Source organism: Netta rufina (assembly GCF_964035555.1).
Source record: "Netta rufina genome assembly, chromosome: 3".
NCBI classification, from domain to species: Eukaryota; Metazoa; Chordata; class Aves; order Anseriformes; family Anatidae; genus Netta; species Netta rufina.
This window is the reverse complement of record NC_140125.1, coordinates 95,257,430-95,276,976: the sequence shown is the minus strand read 5'-3', so window position 1 is coordinate 95,276,976 and position 19,547 is coordinate 95,257,430. Positions and strand designations below refer to the sequence as shown.

Here is a 19,547-nt window from a genome sequence, read left to right as displayed (position 1 = left end):
AAGTGGCACACAGGCAAATGCTAAGGTTGCACAGATTAACACAGAGCATCCATCACTTTACTAATCCCTTCTTCATTCAGTATAGGTACTGCAGTTGTTACTACTAAAAAGACAAAATTAATTTTATAAAATCCTTTTCTTTGGTTACTTCGTATGTACTGATGTGGTTTAATATTCAATCTAAGAACTATTCATTCTTAAAAATATTTTAACACAGATTTTTTAACAAATTAGTTTGAAAAAATGAAATGTGACAGATTTACAAGACCTGAATCACACTGGTAGAGATTTACGCTATTTAGTTATTGAGGGTCAGGACAGAGTGAAGTAAGTGTTTCGGCTACAATTTAAATGGTCCTACATATTTCACACAGAGCTGGCTACCTTACAGCGGAAAATCTTTGTCACCCCAGCTCGCCTAAATTAGACACTTCGTGTTTTTCTTTCTTGACTTTTTTTTTTTTTTTTACAGGTGGAAATAGTAATGCTAGCTTTCATCGCTTTCTATAAGCATCCAAAACCGCACCAGATGTCCCATGCTTCAGTTAGCAAGAAAAAATAAAAATTTCTTCCTGCAAAAAACTATTCGTGAGGTTCAGAAAGATAAAACATACATCAATTAAAAGTTTCGTTACCGTTATCTGCTTCTATCCATGTTTTTAATAATCTTTATTTCTTAAAACACAGCAACATTCAACCATTGCTTATTCTGTGGGTCATGATCAAATACACTTACTCCCAGACTTCTTTCTCCATATACCATGTAGAAGTTAAGTTAAAGACTGAGATAGCTGGGAGGTTGAGGGAACTTCAGATCCTCGCTGATGGTGAGCAGTTAGATTCTCCTTCACCCTGTGCATTGGCCTTGGCTGAGCTGCCCACTATGGTTAGACCATTGCCACATTGGTCCTATTTGTGTCTTTTGTTCCTCCTTACAATTCACAAGACCCTAGCAGCTGTTTGTGGTTTTGTGTGTTTGTTTAAAAGGTGTTCTCTTCTGATCATAAATCCAGTACAGGATATTCTTAAGCGACCCACGCATTTTCCTTACAATCGTGTCATGTTTCGACCATTTCAAATGACTGCACAGCACCAAGTCTATGGCTAACAATGCTGCAGTCAGTAAATGGGAATTATCTGTCATCTGAATTACATCATCTACAGCCACGGCCATTGTGAGGGCCCCATTCTGAGGAGCAATTTAACACCACAGACTGTAAGGCTGCATTATACTGTACACAATCTGCCCAGTGTACAACAATCAGAGTGCCACCTAGTGTGACCCCGTGTTACCATCACGTTTATTATACTAAAACCAAATGCTGAACTGTTACCAACTGCTTGAAAATGCTGAAAGTAGTGCTTCCTACAAGACTCGTATCAGGAAAGAAATTTAGATGATCCAAAACGAAACAAGAATTAAAACTTTTTTTTTTTTAATTTTATTTCAATATTCAACAAAACCAGCCTGTAGAATAAAACAAGCCCTATTTATCCAAATGCTGAAATAAAAACACCAATCTCTGTCTTTAATAATGTTCAAAAAACAAGGTATTTTCTATGATTGCAGAGACAAGAAATTAGAAAGTAAACTACACCTTAAGATCACCAAAACAGAATTATCAAAACCTTCCAATACAAATTAGAAGCATAATGTGTATTTTTGCACAGGCTATCTGGAGGTCCTAACTTGACCCACTCATCATAAAGGTATGCAGGAAACTAGACTTACCTGAAAGTGCAAAATTATGGTCCATATCAACCCCAAAGTCAACTTGGGATTCCCATCTGTTATGTCATCATTTCTAATGTTAACCAGTTTCACCTGCCAAAGAGGGAAGAAAATACACAGAATTGAAATAAATATGCCAAAAATACATACTGCACTGCACAGGCGCGACTATAAAGGAAGCATTACTCACTTCCTCAGCCTACTTGGTTATTTTCTTTAGTTTTCAAAAGCTGAAAGGAATTAAATTCTGGCTGCCTGTGGCCTGCCAGGAATCACCCTCTCCCACCCACGCTGACTTGAGGAGATCCCTCCGCTGTCACTATGCCGGCAAACCTGGTCCTGTGCCAAATGCCCTTCATCTCGGCCTGTGTCAAGGTGTGACAGATGGGGAGAGGATAACAAGGACATGCTGATCTGTAACTGTGGTACATCGGTCTCAGGGCAATGCCGAATCTCAGGAAGTGATCACTGGCTTTCCCCATGCTCTCCCGTATCAAAGACAGAACCCAGCAACAAGAGAACTGGCCTGTTAAAGCACAACAACCTGGCCTGATAAAACCAAGAATTTATTATGCCCAAAATGCCGTAATAATGACAAAGGGTATTATCACCTCTGCTCTTTTACTCATTCACAATGCTGTGAACATGAAAAGGTTAACAGGGTTAAAACAAAGGTTGGTATTTTTGCCATTCCAATAAACTCATGTTCAGCGTAAATTTAATAATTCTATTTTCTTTGTTGTATTTTATTATTCCATTCAATTTCTCTCTATGTCTTATTTATCCAGGTAGCCTAGCAATTAATGATGACTCAGATAAAAGGTATTTTATGCTTATGCTAGTAAAGTTACATGCATATGCTTTTTAACATATGCCCTGTTATCAACACTAAACAAGCAAAGGCATGCTCTCCTTTTGCTCTGCAGACATAATCTCAACTATTAGAAAAAAAAAAAAAAAAGAAAAAAAAGAAAAAAAAGAAAAAAAAAGAAAAAAAAAGGAAAAAAAAAAGGAAAAAAAAAAAAAAGAAAAAAAAAGCACTCTCTCTGGAAAAAAGTGTATTCCCCAGTTCAAAAAAAGAAATGAAAGACATCCAAATGTTTTCCTCTCACTGCATATGAAAGCTGTTTGTGTTTGGCAAAGCTCTACGTGATAGTCAAATATGCTTCCTCTTTATTTTTTTCTTTGTATTTTATTTTTTTCCCCCAAGTCAGGCTCCAGAATTATCCATATATAGACTCTTTCTAACCTAAGGAACAATAAAGCATTGTATCTGGAGGTTATACATCCACCCTGAGCAAGTTACCTCCTAAATATGGTTTAGAAAGAAATAACAAGAGCGCCACACCTCTTTAACTCTGCCTTTCCTTCCTGAGCTGAACCCCAGTCTCTGGAAAAGTCCCTTTGCCTTCAAAACCTTTCATAGCCCTCACTCCAGGCTAGGACCCCCTCTATAAGAAGGGGAGGGGGAGCTGAAACTTTTACCCAAGAACGCCAACAGCATACAATTATTTTGTAAACTAGGGTACAGCCACCTTCATGAAACTGCAAGGCTGAAGAAAGCACAAAAATTCTCAGATCACAATCAAGAGCCACATGATGGAGGCCTGCGGTTCCCAGGGAGAGAGGATGATCTGATTTTACATGCCCTGTGACATGTACCTCAGGTCTGGCATACAGATATAAGGCATGGTGCAGCACAAACCCAAAGGTCTCGCTGCATAAAAATGCCATTGTGATCATCAGTTCAAGTAGCCTTTCGTTTACGTCGTAGCGTTTTTGTTGAATAGCTCACAGAAGTTCCCCTTGAACTCAGGGAAGCAGGATTGAGTTCTTGGTTCTCTCACCCCACAACCTGAAGTCTGTAACTACACTCACAATATGGAAAAGGCAATCTGCTTTAAAAACAAACAAACAAACAAAAAAAGTATCTGCTTATGTTTTGCTACCTTGCATTTTTTCACACTTTTCAAGTAGCAAAAAAAAAACAAAAAATCACACAAACCAAACCAATCAAAATCACCCAAATGACATTTCCAGTGTCAATTCATAAGGATGGGTTATACAGAGATGCAGTTTTAATTTCCAAAACTTTTTTTGACATTTTTGAGTGTTGCCATTTTGCAAAAGGAGAAAGCGAGAATCCTAAGTTTCTAAAAGAAATGTAAAAGCGGAAAGAAACTCATTTCACCGCAGTAGAAAACCACCAGGGAGTGCAGTTTTCAAGTGTTTGGTCCAAAGGTGGAACTAAACCCATACCTTCTACAGCCCAGGTGACTACTGACTTTCTAGGGCATGAGTTCTAGTTCTATCAGGAACAAGGCTTGAAAAGGGTTTTCCAAAAGAAGCATCATCAAAACAAGTGACTCCCATACAAAATTCTAAATTCTCTGAATCTGGATTTTGCACTAAAAAAAGATTTTGTGAAAAAATAATACATACCAGCTGGTGTTTGAACAGCATGCGAGATTTTGAATCTATTATAAGCAATTCCTGTGGATCTTCCCCATAATTTTCTCCTCTTTAATATCGTGTACCACACGTGTTGATGTTATAGCTCAGAAAAGGCTGGTGTAAAGCTACTTCTGACACATCCCTCTTTACTATCTCAAGCACAAGCTCAAGCCAGCCCTATACCAGCAGCTCTTACACAGTGTGCATGAATGACCAAGGAGGACTTTCTTTTTTATTACTGATGTTATTTACTGGTTATGCAATTTTTGTTAACATCTTTTATTAAAATGTTCACCGTACCTGGCGTTTTTTCAAATAGTCAAGTGCAATTTGGACGTTCTGGAGTCTGTGAAAACGCATCCGACCTTTTTCTCGGGGCTAAAATTGGAAAACAAGAGTCGTGAGATTTCCCTTTCAGACAAAAGAACAAACAGTCTGGCTCAAAAAAATACCACATAAAATGTTCTAGCCTCTACAGTTTTAAATGAAGCCAATAGCCAATGTCTTTGGTGGAAAAGTGTGCTTTAGTGACTTTTATTTTTTTAAGTTGTAGTTGAAATTTTTTACAACAATGGGTGGAAAGGGAGATCAGTGTCCCAAGGAGCAACTTTGCTCCGTGCTGGCAGATAGCTGTTTCCCTGTAAAGTACTACTTAGGCCAAAAGAGCTAAAAAAAGGCCCCACGTGAATCTACAGAAACCAAACTGCAGTATGTAATTATAAAAGACTTACAGTGTATCAAGCAAAGCAAAATATAAGTAATGTCATGGACGTTCATGTTGCTCTGGTAAACTGTAATGGAAAGCTTATCTCTGTATGCACTTTTATGATTTTAACACCATTTATTTATGATATGACCACATAACCATTGTAACAGCAATACATATTGATTTAAAGGCATCTAATAAAGATAATACCTTCCTCCAAAAAGACATAATACAACATATACAGCCCTAGAGTGTAAATTTAAACTCTTGCCTTGGGTAAACATTATAAAGCGTGAAAAAAACCTCATCACTCTTCTCAAATCAAAAACATATGAGCAAGAATCTGTGAAATGAGCGGTGTGTTAATGGAAACATGGCAAAACTGCATGCAGTTAGTGTAAAATCACCAAGAAGAAGAATCACACAGAAAAAGAATACTTTACTTAGCTGCCACAGATCAACAATGGGAAAGCAGTTAATTTTTTATCATCATAATATCCAAATCCTTATGTTCTTCTTCCTTATTTCAGATTTTTCACAAACTTTCACAGCACTAAATTGAAGCAAACTCTAATTGCTAGGGCTCAGCCATGAATATGAGTATTTCCTCAGACAATCGCTGTGAAACGCAAAGATAAACCCAAGCCTTCCTCATTTGACTTTTTTCCCCCTGTGGAGTATCAGACGCTTGCCAAAACAAAACATGGGAAAATGGAGTTGAATAAGAAGCATAAACTGAAACACAAAAAACCTTTAATTTCCATTGTAGAACCTTTGATTTAGCTCCTTCTTTTTCACACTGAGAGCCCAGGATCAGTCCCTGCAGCCCTTGCTACTGAATAACATCCATGGATGCCATGAAGGACTGCAGACCTGGAACTTTGTTTTCCAGAACAGAGAGAGTAAAATAAATCCCAAACCGTCACAAAATAAAGGTCGAGGATCTCAGAGGGGAAATATTTTTTTTTCTAAAGGATAGCTAAAATGCAGCATTTTAAGGTATGTTACGCCTCTAGAAAAAAGCACACATATTCCACTGAAATCACAACTGCGGCACGACACACACGGAGCCAAGAACATAATTAGGCCCTACGACAACAAGCTGCTGGAGCAAACACTGACAATGCAGGTTCTACAAAGGCACGGAAGAGCTTCTTGGACTAACAAGCACTCAGCATTTTACACTTCATAGGTAGATATTTCCCTTCTGGATGGTTGAAACACAGTAAAACAGTAATTCAACATCTGTTGCCAGAAAGATAAATCCTGCAAACCATCCATATATTTGGTAGCCCTACACAGTTGTCACATAACTTCTACTTTGACTATCTGCTTTGAAAAAGTTACTGTTACATTTGATTAATTCTAAGAAATAGATCTGCACTTCTAAATTACCTCATTTCAAAATATTATCCAATATTACAGCAAATACACTGTGGGTGAGTGGCTTCTAACTAAGATGAACTAATTTTCTGCCACCGTTTTAAAGCCTCCAAGGCTTTGTCTGAATTAATTGTTAACTGGCAATAGAGATTGCATGTATAAATGCTTGCTTTAATGGAATTGTTGGAATTACTGGAATTCCCTAATTGAAAAAAAGAAAAGTCCTATAGGATTTTGATAATGTTGCACCTTGGTTTTGTACAGCTCAGTGAAAGTAAACAAACAGATACGTTAAATCTTAGCATTTTAGCTGTTCATAAAATAGGCTAAAAAAAACTTTGTCCTTACCATACTTCCATTTTAAACATACATATCCTGGTTTACCCACACAAGTTCTTTTGTCCTTTCTATGGAGCTACTGCACGACACTGAACTAAGAATCAACTTTTACATTAGCAGACACCACACTTCAAACACTATGTTAGTACAGTTATGGGGGTCGGCACCTACCCCCTTATCCTCATCCTCCACATCCTCATGCTGTTCATACGCGCATGCTTCTGTTGAACTCACCAACCGTAAGGTCTTCAAAAAATCTCGCTCTCTTGGCTAATGAATATAACAGACAGGAGACAGGACAGCAAAGACACAAGACAGACCACAAATGAAAAGAAGAGCATGAAAAGAAGAACATAACGAAGAGAACAAATACCAAGCAAAGGAAGTAATGCTCACAAAGAAAGGAAATGACATCTGAGGAGTGTGTTAGACAATTTCAGGGACATTTTACCCTTGCTATTTGTAAGTTACTCCCTCTAATGGGAAGGGATATTAAGCATCCAGTACTTGTTAAAAGAAAAATTATAAAGAAAAGGGAAGAGCAGAAAAACTAATATTTTACCCTATTAAGAAAAGTCTCACTGACCACAAGAAATGAAGAAAACAGATTGCATTCCCCTACAGGATTCATGGTGCAATATTTTACCAACTGAAATATAACTTGTGTCTTTGGTATCAAGTCACAGGTTATGGGAAATATCAAAGAAGTTTCCAGCAGTCAACATCCTAAGAGTTAACAGAGTGTATGTATATACAACAAACTGCAACTCCTGCATTCTGATTTAAAAGCTTACCAAGGTGTCACCAGAAAGGACTTCTAGAAGCGAGATTAAGTTATGTCCATCTCTTAGGTCTTCATATAGGTCATTCACATGTTTTCGAACCTGCACACATAAATGCAAAAGTAAAATTTAAGTGCCCCATTTATACCAAAGAATTCAGTCATATAAGCAGTTATCGTTTAACATCCATGCGTACACCTACCTCAACTTTCACTTTCATGACAGATTTACAAATCGAAATTCATTATAATAGGCGAAATTCACATCCTTGTCTGCACTCATACTGTTCCATTGCGTTTTGTTTCATTTTATTGAAAAAGTGTCAAGTTATATTCAACGAATGCATATAGCAACCAAAAATCAGTATCTGACAGTTTAAACGATACCAGATATTCACCTATTCTGACCTAAATCTTGATCGCTTACAGATGCCGCTAGCTAGACTCAGTGAACTGTGAAAAAATGCACAGAGCAAAACCCTGTCTTGGCACGTGTATTATCCTCAGCACGCACGTTCACTGTTGTCAGGCCAGCAGTCAGTGCACATTCTGCCTTTAAACATATTGCTAATCAAGCCATATGGCCTGCCAATTAACAACATGTTTCCCAGTGCTGAGTGAGTTTTCCCAACAGCACACACATCCTTACACACCGCTCCAAAGAAATACGATGTTTAGTTGATCTGGGGAAGCCAAGGGCACGCACAGCCCTGCCACCAGCTGCAGAGGTTAACACTCCTGACGGCTCTGCAGTTCTCTTCTTTCTGCCCGTGGTCACCGACCCGTTGGATCCACTTCCCCAATGCCCCCTAAGAGACCGCCAGGCTTTGCCACTTGACCTCTTTTGACTGAAATGGGTTGAGAAGAGCTGATAACCAGCAGATCCTGGGAGGCCAACCATGGGTGAGGGAGCAGAAGTAATGAGAAGAGAGACAGACAAAAACCTTAACTTTTCTGATGGGTACAGCAAAGCTGAAAGATATGGCCCATATAGGCCAACTTCTTGGTTTTCAGTGTTAGTATAGCTAGCTCAAGTATAACCTTATTTGAAATTGTTAAAAATTTCAGCCACCTGCTCCTTAGAAGTGAAACAAAGGGCCTCGCTTCTCAGGTGCAGAGATTCTTGACACTGTCAGTCAGGGCAGAGGCTGAGGGCTTTTTGGCTACAATTTAATGTTGATTCACTGATATTCCCAGTAAGGCACCAGGTCAGAAATTTCCTAAGCTTCCAGAAGATAAAATACAACATCAGAAGGTTCTTCTAATGTTTTCCCATCTACTAGAGACAAACTGCGCTTCCAATACAAGATCTGTAAGACAATCCCCTGACTGCCAGCATTTCTGTGTGCATGACGAGGACAGCAGGAATCAATCCAGATCTTTGGCCTTATGCAATAGTTCTGTTTACCTGACTTTCAGGGGGACTTCTAGATCCATCTTATTGAATAAATCACTGCCTCCATACTGGTGATCAGCTTGATAAATGTTTTTTAATTCAGGGTTTCTTACTCCAACTTCTAAACATGAAATTACCATGACCTGTTTTTACAAAGACCATCTTCTTAATTAGGAATAGCATCAGAGTATATTTACGCTCGTGCTGAAGACTAGCCAGAACAAGTCATCTAGAAGATTGTTCCGTAAGGAATTACAACAGATAATATTTTCCAAACCGTTTATAAAGATTCTGCAGATGCAATCAAGGTACATGCACAACATCACTCTTATGCGTATACATAGCTTTATACGCTCACATGCATATACAATGTAATTTAATTTTAATTCCAACTGCGATTAAAAATCCAGTGTGCAATTAATTTAAAAAAAATGACACAGGAAAAATCTCTGGGAATATGAACTGCTGTTAAGCTAAACAAAGAAACAAATGTTCTCCTGGTATATATGTGGCAGAAAAAAAAAAAAAAAAAAAAGAAGAAAAAAAAAAAAAGAAAGCCTCAAAGACAACATTAAAACCCCTGATACTAGATTTCATTATGCTAAATGCTGAAAAAATTAAAAGCACAACGGTCTTCATTTTTTAACCCAAAACAACTGTGCCTTTTTATGTTTCCATTCAAAGAACCACGGAAAACTGTGTGCTAAATGCTTTCCCACAAAAGCAGGCAATTTTTCTACAATAAAACCCTGTGAGAGGATCCCCCTCCTCCCTGCCCCTCTGGCCAGGACGTGTCACTCTCCAGCTCCCTTAGGAGAACTGAATCCCAAGCCAGACTGGAGCCACAGTGCAGGCTGGTGACTAAAGACAAGGGAGGACATCAGGTTAAGGACAGAGGAAAGGGACATACATCTAAAAGACACCAGACCAGCGCTGCTGAAGAGTCACGGGCATGCAAGTCAGCATCTCCACTCTTTTCAACACAAAATTCCTGACAATAGCAATGTGCAGAATTGTGAGATAACAAAATTTAATAGTTTCTAATCTGTCCATTTTGTTTCCTCATTAGATGCAGTTTAATTTTGTGCCTTAAAGATGATTTATCCTCTGGCCTGTCTCTCACAACGTACATTTGTTTACTTTCTGTTTGTTTTTTATACTCTGAGGTTTCCAAAGTATTTCAGAACCAAACATTTTCCCCAATTCATCTTTCTAGAAATCACAGATGTTTCAGAGACGAATCCATACTGTTTATGAAGAAAGTGCCATAGAGGTCTCACAGCAGAAAAACCAGCAATATATGCCTTAGACTTCTTTCTTAGTTCTGACATTGACTGACAGTTATTGAGAAGATTAATTAATTAGGACATATGACTGTGACATGCTAGCACAGGATAACATAATAAGGAATTTGTTCCAATGCCCTGAGCAGCAGATGTGCACCTAAGAAGATGTATTTGGGCAACTGATGTATAGCAAGTGTGTTCACTCAACACAGGAGGCCACATCTAGAAGGAACACCTTGTGCTTCTCAGGAGATCCTACATTGCCACTTGAGGAAAAGCTCAAAAAACCTCTCTCTCAATCATCACTCAGGCAGGTTTTGCCTCTCAACACATATAATGAATTCTTAGATCTTTAAACACACAAAACTAAGCATTGTTTCACTGGTGTTTCCCTAACACATCCAGACTCCTTCAAATTGTCGTACCACAGTATTCAGGTGGGAGCTCCTGGATGGACCCACAGGATTTGCAGACCCCCTGTGCATTTCATTAAGACTTCTTATGGCTTTTCAATAAAACAGCAGAATTGTCAGCCCTACATTCTGCAAGGTCCACGTGCAAAGTAGGTTACATGCTGCCTCAGGCAGCTTTTTGCAATATACCCATGTGAGTGTGGGAGACTGGATAATTTGGGCATTACAAGAGATTCTTTAAGGAAGATGTGGGAGGTATTTAGTGGCTATGGGGCATATGACAAACGAGAAGCAAAATGGCTTCATCAGTCAAAAGAAGACAGGGAAGATTTAAGGTACTGTTTCAGAGATGATTCATCTTCTGATCTTCTTCTTCTGGCATGCATACTACAATATTTGTGTCAAGTAAAGCTCCACCCCCCTCGATATGAGCATGAGATATTTTTCATATCATACATTCCCAGTAAACTTAAGCCCTGCATTGAGGAACCTGTGCTGCCACTAATAAAAACTGCTTTTAAAATTATAGCAGACACGGAGCTGTAATCCTGCCCCGGATCCCAGCACTTTAGGCACTCTACAAATGGAGACCGTAAAGATGGTCTCTGCCTCTGAAATCTAGCGAATTAATACTCCGCATAACTTGCATAGCTTCATCATACTGTTCAGCTGACGCATTTGGTTGACCCTGTAATCGAGTTGTTATCAGTTACAACCTCGTGTACAGTTCCCCTTCTGCAGTTAAAGGCCCTGAGCCACAGGGCTTGATTTCCTTTTCTGTAGGCCGGTGTCACAACAAACCTGACACCATCGCCTTCAGTCTGCCTGGGTCTCATTTCCAGTGACAGAAAACGAAGCCGTGATTCAGCTGCATGGGCACACACCTGAGACCATTTCATGTGCTGAGGGTTATGCCACTTGTCCCAAAGCTTCTTCTCCAGGAGGATGAAGGTTTACTGAAGTCCGTCCTGTCAGTCTCTCACAAACCTGTCCTGAAATCCCTAACACATCTCAACGGCCCTAGATAACTACACACCTGAACTGAATCTGCACAAAGTGACCTCTGGTTTTGCCATAGGCCGTGGCAAAGAACAAGCTATCCTCCACATGAATCACACGCGCTACAGGCAGTGAAGTCGCCTAAAACCTCTTTCACTGATGCACTTCGCAGAGCCACAGCCAGGTAGACGAATCTGACCATAACTCTACAAAAGAAAAGTGAGATGAAACTAACCCACTTCTTTTTTTCTTGACATTTTAGTTGTGTTGTGCTGATATCGGACAAAATCTGGTTGTGTATGCTGGTATGGATGAAATGGGAAAGTCTGTCCCTGCTGCATCTGAAAGCAAAAACTGCTTGGTGTTGAAAGGAAGGAAGGAACATGCCCTGCTATAACTCTGTGAAAACAATCTCGCCCCTTTTTCTGCTTCAGAAGAAAATCTGGCAGGAAAATAGTGTTGTGGCCCTTTCTGCATATACAGTGGGTGAACACCCGGCACGGAGACACCTCACAGACACTGGAGCTACGGCACAGCATGCTCCAGCCCAGTACCTAAAATGCAAGGGGTTGCATTCTCAACTGAAACAGCGTAGGAAGGAAAGGAAATAATGTGTTGCAGAATACTGAGGAGAAGGCAAAAAAGGCCAGAGCGAGCATATGATCAGATAAGGCAGGAACAGCCAGCAGCTACTCCCATGTGCCAGAGGCAGCCAGGAACTCCCTCAAGGAAGTGAGGCAACTGCGCGACCCTGGGGCCGCAGGCCTTGGAGCCAAGGCAAGCTTTGTGCTCACACTCTTGCAACCGTTCCAGTTTGTACAGGCTGAAGAAAGCAGACGATCGTAATCATGTATCTTTCTTCAAATATTGGGAGTTTTCTTATCTATGGTACAGGTAAGCTGAAGCGATCATGGAGAGAACAAGCCAAACCAGGCCTCTCCTTACAGTTTTCAGAACTGGCAGCAGTCGAATCAAATCTGATTCCTGTTTTTGAGGAACTGAAGTTTTGCTGACAAGCCTTTATTAAAAAACAGCGTTATCCCCAGGCATCATCAAGAATTACAATACGACAGAGCCAACAGAGGCCTTTCAGGCTACACAGCCTGGGAAAGGCTTTTCAAGTACCACTTTGTTCGCTCGGGGAAGTGAAGTTAATTAAATGCACAGCTCAGATACAAAGTGCTACCAGCTCCTCGGAAGGAAAATGGGACAGGACTCAAAAGTTAGGGCTGCAGTGGGTGTGTTTGGAAAAGAAAAAGGTCAGGCCTTAATTACCGCTGAGGTCACTGATAAATCCAAGTGACAACTGGCACAAGGCCACCGCTGGTTTAACAATAAACTCCAAATTTTAAGAATCTGACTCAACGCCCGTAGAAAGATCATGTAAGACTCCCATTCACTTCAGTACATTTTGGATCACGCAAAGGGCTTCAGATTTTCAGCTACAGTAAAGACTTTTTCTGAGATAACAGACACGGATGGTTAAAAGCTGCTGTAATTGCACCGCTCCACAGAAAACGTCACCGGCACTCAGACCACTGAAACACTGCTCTGGTCACTGCCTAAGGTCCTGACATCCTCATGAGCTTCCCTAATTTTTCAGCTTTTTAAAAACATATTGAAGATTGTTTCTGGAAGACAAATTGTACAACAAGCACTAGTGAGGAATGAAGAAACAGCTTTCTCGAAGTTTGGAAAATTTGTATCTTTCAGTCTTGTCACAATACAAAGGAAGCACACTGCCAGTTCTAACCGCATGGCAAATAAATGTAAGACATGAATAACGAACAAAAAGACCTTATACAAAGAGTTTTATTTTGTTTTCATGCAAAAATAAAGATTTACCATGCCAACACACACAAAGCATGATTTATGCCGTTCTTCCTAAAAGCTCTGAACAGGCTGCAACAAGATCCTTGTGAAAATGCAGCGTGTAATTGTCAGAATATCGGATTTGTCAAAATTTTCCCATGTGACTGATTTGCCAAGCAAGGCTGCTTCCTCCAATGTCTTCAGTACTACTTATTTTGCTCTGCAGACTTCTTAAATTGCCCCACATAGCATACACAAGTGTTGCTTGATACACCCCAAGGCCACTCCACCACGGGTAATTCAGATCCCACTAGCCTGCTTGGCACAGCCAGGCTCTGAGCTGTGGCCCGTTGCCAACCCAATGGCACCCCTACAGATCAGGGAGCAGAAGCTGTTCTGTGCAGATCAACAACCTCTCCCTGACTCTGTCTTACATTCTTTAATCTCCTTATTTTTAACCAAAATTTTACCTGATAGAAATTCTGGGGAAACAAGAAACTCCAAATATATATCCTGGTCATGACCTTTGTTTTATACTGAAGCCTATAATAAGCTGCACCCATTCTATTGAAAATAAGCAAATGCAAATTCTGGCATAATTTAATCCCTGGAGAGCCCTGCAACGGTGACCTTCAGGCACAGCTTTTCCTCAGGGGACAGCAGTGGGTGCAGCCAGCACAAGCACTCAGCTGCAGATGGTGCTGTTCCTCCGTCTCTGTGTGAATGCGCTCGTGCTGGACATGCACGGCCAAGCAGACGGTGACTTGCTTCCCTCCCTGGCCCGACTGCAAGTGGGTGGCGAGATGGCACAAAGGGAAAACTTGTGCTCAGTCTCTTCTGCACGCCTGTTCACTGGCAAGCAAAGCCTGGTCAATCCACATTTAGGTCCAATTGCCAAAAACTCCCTTTCACTTGTTTCCTTTGCTCACCAGTCTGATAATCCATCGTACTGAAAAGTTCTCTTGTAGCTACTCTGAAAATAAATTGTTCTTTATTCCATACTCATAGTTTTCTAGCCATTTGTTTTTGTTCTGGATATTAATTTTCCCAAGCAGCAGGCTTGGCTAATGGTACTCCATTTCAAAAAACCCCTTTATGATTTTAAATATACTAAGTTACCTTTAAACAAGTCTCCCATACAAAGCTAGTTCAACATCCCTGATCTTTATAACAGATGTTTTAGAACAGAAGATTCATCCTTGGCTGTGTCCTTGGACTGATCCTTCACATACTCGTCCAGCCAACACTGTACACACTACATTGGTACTCTGTGATTTGAACACACTTAGAGTGTTCCACTCCTCTGAAACCCTGTCCTTGTACTTGAATTTGTATCAAATTTTTTTCTTACATTAACCTTCATAACTCTTCCAGACATCTAGATTGCGAGATTAAACCACTGCCCTCCATTGCTTCTCTGAATAACTCTTAATAAAGTAACATCATAAAAAAACACTTGTTTGACTATAAGGTAAATATACTATTGTTCATATTAAAAAAAAAAAAAAAAAAAGAAAGAAACTCAGGACATTGCTAAACCTTGTCCTTACATTTATCATGTTCCTATATTCGGTTTCATGAAATGCATTCCAATATTCTCCTAATCCCCAAATCAGCAAGTATGCAATCAAGTGCATAATCTTATGTATGTGATAAGCAAGAAGTAGGACACAAATATGCACATTTATGAGTTCTTTTCTGGATTTCAGTAGTTGTGTGATATCTCAAACAATTACTATACAGAACAAGTTTAACCAAAAGTCTTAAGTCTTTTTTTTTTTTTTTTTCCCAAAAAAAATCCTTATTTATGCCTATTACAGAAAAATAAATCTTGTCTCCATTTCAGCTCATGTCTCAGATCTTTCTGAGGTAAAGGACTACATCAATTAATATGTGTTGTCAGCACTAGAATCAAGGTCTGGCCATTAAAAATACCTCCAAAGATCCCATTCCACTTAACAGCTTTATCATGGCACTACCTCCACTGCTTGTAACACTTCCACAGTCTTGGTTGGCTGCAACTAACTTTGCATATTGGGACCAACAAACACATCTGAATGAAGCCCATGTTGTACAGATTCACAAGCTCAGCAGAAATGCTTATCTACGAACACAAAACAGACATCTCTATTATTGCCACAATTTAAAGTCCAAAAATATTAAGTTACAGAGCTTTAGTACCTGTTTAGTACCTATTACCAGCTTTAGTACCTATTTCACCAAAGTAGCCTTCACTCTACGAACAGCTCCCAGTGAGCACGAAGGAGATGTCACACACTGCAAGGCAGGGGAGGTCCTGTGCAATGCTCCCAGCTCATTAACAATTCTTGCACCAGTTGTGACTACTGCCCAGGATGTCCATCCCTCCCCTGTTTTGCATCTCAGTAGCCCTTTATGATTTTTCCTCAATGCCAGGCTCCTTGTTCAGATGCTTTTGTGTATAAGACTATGTATAAATCTTATAAAAATAAAAAAAATAAAAAGTGCATTATAAAACCCTCTAAAACTCTCTTATTTTCTGGTTGTTATAAGATGCAGCCTCAACATTTATTACTGGCGATAACTAAAATGTGACTCACAACCTGCTTAAAGCCTAACTTGTGACTTTTATTCTGTTCCCTCTTAAAAATATTTTACTTACAAATGCATTATTACCAAGTAATGAAGACTACAAAGTGAACACAATTAGGTTTCACATTACCTGGTAGCCCACTGAAAGCAGGCATCCCTATTGAAACTGTAGGATTGATGCAGATTGAAATCACTAATTTAATGAAAATATAAGCTTCATACAGAACTTGTCATTGACCAGCTCTAAGACTCCAAATTGAAAGTTATTTTCATAACAGGGTTGGTCTACATTAGGCTTGCCACTACCACAGAATAATATGAATGTGAGGCTAAAAAGGACAAAACAGATCGTCTTATTCAATTCCATGGAGTGGAGCAGATTAAGTTTGGTGCAAATTGCTCAATTTATTCTTGAAAATTCAAATGAAGGAAATTTTACAAGATGATACGTACACTTCTATATTTTACTATTCTTGCTATCCTTTGGGGGGGGGGGGAGGGTACTTTGCCTTGCTAATCTTCAAACTAAATCATCTGTAAACTAAGCCAAATTTTTTGTTGTTCCCTCCTTAGAGCCTGATTTTGGAAAAGACTTGTTCACCCCCACCTCTGCATAACCCCCTTTTTACATACTGAGGACATGTCATCATGCCTCTGTTCAGTCTTGTGTTTCAGACTAAGTAAATATAGTTCCTCACAACCTGTCCTTGATTTTCCAATAAAACTTATCTTCTTAATGCTTTATTACAGATGCAAACTTCTTGCCATCATAATGATGTGGCGCAGCGCAGCCACATGGAGTTTCACAACCTCATGCCCACAAACACCAGGGAGACCCACACGTGTCTACAAGAAGGCAGGGTTATGAGCTGTCTCCTTGTCTCCTAAGCACTGTGCTGGCCCACAGAGATGGTGAGGAGTTAATCTGCAGCTACTGGAGCTTCCTAGGCATGAGCAAATTCAGCCCAGCAGAGGAGACGGACCCTGTAAGAAGCGTGGCGGGGTGAAGGCCGTGCTTCCCATTGCCAATATGACACCAGGCCTGAGACACAGAAAGCTGCAGCCACAGCTTTACAGAAACAGGGTAAAACCGCAAGGATGAAGTGACAGAGCTTGAGTCCTCACTTGAGGATGCAGCACAGAAAGGTGTCCAGACCCATCTCTTGATGGAAAGGACAGCGGGTCCTTGCTCACTTGTATGGCCTCTGTGGCAGCCATGACAGCAGCCACGATGGAGGCCGCGGCTCTCGCGAGTGCCAGGTTTGGCTGCAGTCACAGCTGTTACTGATGACAATACCCAAGCAAACTATATCCCAGATCCTTTCATTCGAGCTTTCTGATAGTAACCTGCTAGTGAGACTACATGTGGGAGAACGCCAAAAACTTCAGGTACACCATGCACACAGCATCCCCTGGTTCTGCTTGCTTTCAAAGATCAGTCGTCCAGCCCAAGGTTGGATACATGATAGTTCAATAATTTGCCTCACCGCCTTGACAAGGAGTGAATTACTCTGTGAGGTCTGTAATTCCCCGTTCTTTTCTTCCATTTGGGAGAGAGGTATTGTGCTTGCTATACTCTGGACTCCTACGAGTCCCCAGTCTTTTGTGAATTCTTAAATAAAGTGATAAAATGCCTTCAATTAGTTTCTAACTGTTGGGTGAATAAAACTGTGCAACTAGAAAGCACATAACTTCTCTAAATATTCTTTAAACTGACCTTTCCTTATCTTAATTCTACTCAAATCTTATTAAAATGTGTTTCATCAAGTCAATATTATGCAGCCTAAAGAGGATGGAGTACTTCAGCCTTCTTTACACCATTCAATAATGCATTTCATTTTTCTCCTTCGATAATGCATCTGTATTTCCCCTTTCTTCTTCATATTCTGGCATAATTACAGAACCCTTCTCTTGTGGACTTGTCACTCTCTTACCGTAACTCATTTTGGACCTTTGCTTGTCTGACTGTATCCCATCATGCTTTACTAACTCTTTTATACAAATCTTTAGCCCTATTACCTTTATTTCCATTTTTTTGTATGGCTCCTTTTCATTCGACGCATCTCTTACCAGCAGCAATATATTCTATACCGTGCCTCCTATCTGCGTTCCCCTCTGCAGCCTGCCTTTGTGTCTTCAACACAAGCGCGTTCAGCGACTGCCAGAGCTCCTGCATTCCTTCCTCTCTTAGATTACCTCCCCAGGAGACCCTACCTAGTGGTTTCCCAAGTTTGCTGAGTTTGGCTGCTTAGAAGCTCGCTGTCATTTTTTTTTCTTCTCACTTCTCTCTTTTCTTTGAAAGGTGAGCCTGCGGTTTTGCAATCACTTGCTGTTAAGTGACATTCCCCTTTTATATTTTGAAGCAGTGCTTCCCCACCAGTGGAGATCTAACTAACCAGCAGTTTTGCTAGCAACTTTCTTAACCTGCTAAAACAAGCATTATTTCCAGCATGCTCTGACAGGCTGAAGGTCTGTCTCTGGGTGGCACTTATCCCACAACACCAGGCATAAAGGTAGCCCCTCTCATTCCTGCAACAGGCCAGCAAAGAGCACACAGTGAGCCCCGACCTGTCAGGCACACCTAGATGAGGATGAGCTGAGTTGTGCCACAGAAATAACTCTTTTTTGCATAGGCCACAAAGGGCATGCAGACAACCAGTTTAAATGCAGACCTCTATACCTGTTTTTTCTGTCGGTTATGAGGATAAATGATTGTCACAAAGTCCTGTGCTTTGAATGCTAGATGGTGACCAAAAAACTAATGGTGACCTCCTTGTTCTAATTCAACACCTCGAATCAACAGCAGCCACGACCACCTTTCATTTCATTTTATCTTTGGCCGGAGATGTGCGTCTGTTTCACAGTGCGAGCAATCTTCTTCGACCTCCATCCTTCCAGTTTGCCCTCTCCCTTCCAGCCTTGGACCACATGCCACCTCATCATGGATGAATTGTTTAAAGTATTGAAATATATTGTTAATAGCACGTATCAAACCCAACCAATAAATCTGGCTTTCATAGCTTAAAACTACAAGGATGCATTAACTCAGACCAAAGGCAATATGCTCTACACCTGCCTAAAGCAGGTAAGAGATAAGGTTGGCAGACTGAACAATATTCTGATTAAAATCCAGATGCTGTATCTCAGTAGGTAGACGAGGATTTTAAACATTACATTACTACTACCTTTAAATCTCACTGTTCAAAGCACCAAAAACATCTCTAACAGACAATACGTGCTTCTTTACAGGAAAAAACTTGTTTACTCAGATGTATTCCCACGTCCCCATGCAGGCACGCACCTGTATTACCTCAGATCAAGCCTGGCATCCCAAAGTATATGAAATATTGTTGCAGAACAAAATACTTTGGCATGTTTATGACTGAATGTTTGCGGTTGCTTACTGTCTGGAGTCCAGCTAAAGGGACAAACACTACTCCCACAGGAGTCAATGGCACAGTTACATTGGCCCCATGGGGGCAAGATCAAGCCAGAGTATTTCTAACTTGGTATATAAATGATTATTAAATGTGGACACATCAAAAGTATATAGATAAAATATAATTCTATGCATAGTTTAACAATTAATTAAAAAGCCAACATTTAATTGCAAATGGTAGAATTTTATCTCTTCTGATCTCTAAGGATAAATAATTAAATATTGAATAAAATCTG

At 40.1% G+C, this 19,547-nt stretch overlaps 1 protein-coding gene across 7 annotated transcripts in view; it reads right to left on the bottom strand.

The window, feature by feature from the left end:
• Nucleotides 1-19,547, bottom strand: part of LOC311207660 (dystonin-like) — a 265,958-nt gene that overhangs the window by 181,045 nt on the left and 65,366 nt on the right. For 6 of the 7 annotated variants that reach the window (XM_084283802.1, XM_084283805.1, XM_084283804.1 and 3 more), the window contains exons 3-6: nucleotides 7,409-7,498; nucleotides 6,786-6,884; nucleotides 4,487-4,564; nucleotides 1,733-1,825 (exon numbers count right to left, since the gene is read on the bottom strand). In XM_084283802.1, the coding sequence (XP_084139928.1) occupies nucleotides 1,733-1,825; nucleotides 4,487-4,564; nucleotides 6,786-6,884; nucleotides 7,409-7,498 (360 nt within the window). The remainder of the gene's footprint in view (nucleotides 1-1,732; nucleotides 1,826-4,486; nucleotides 4,565-6,785; nucleotides 6,885-7,408; nucleotides 7,499-19,547) is intronic. The other variant, XM_084283803.1, reaches the window with a different exon arrangement.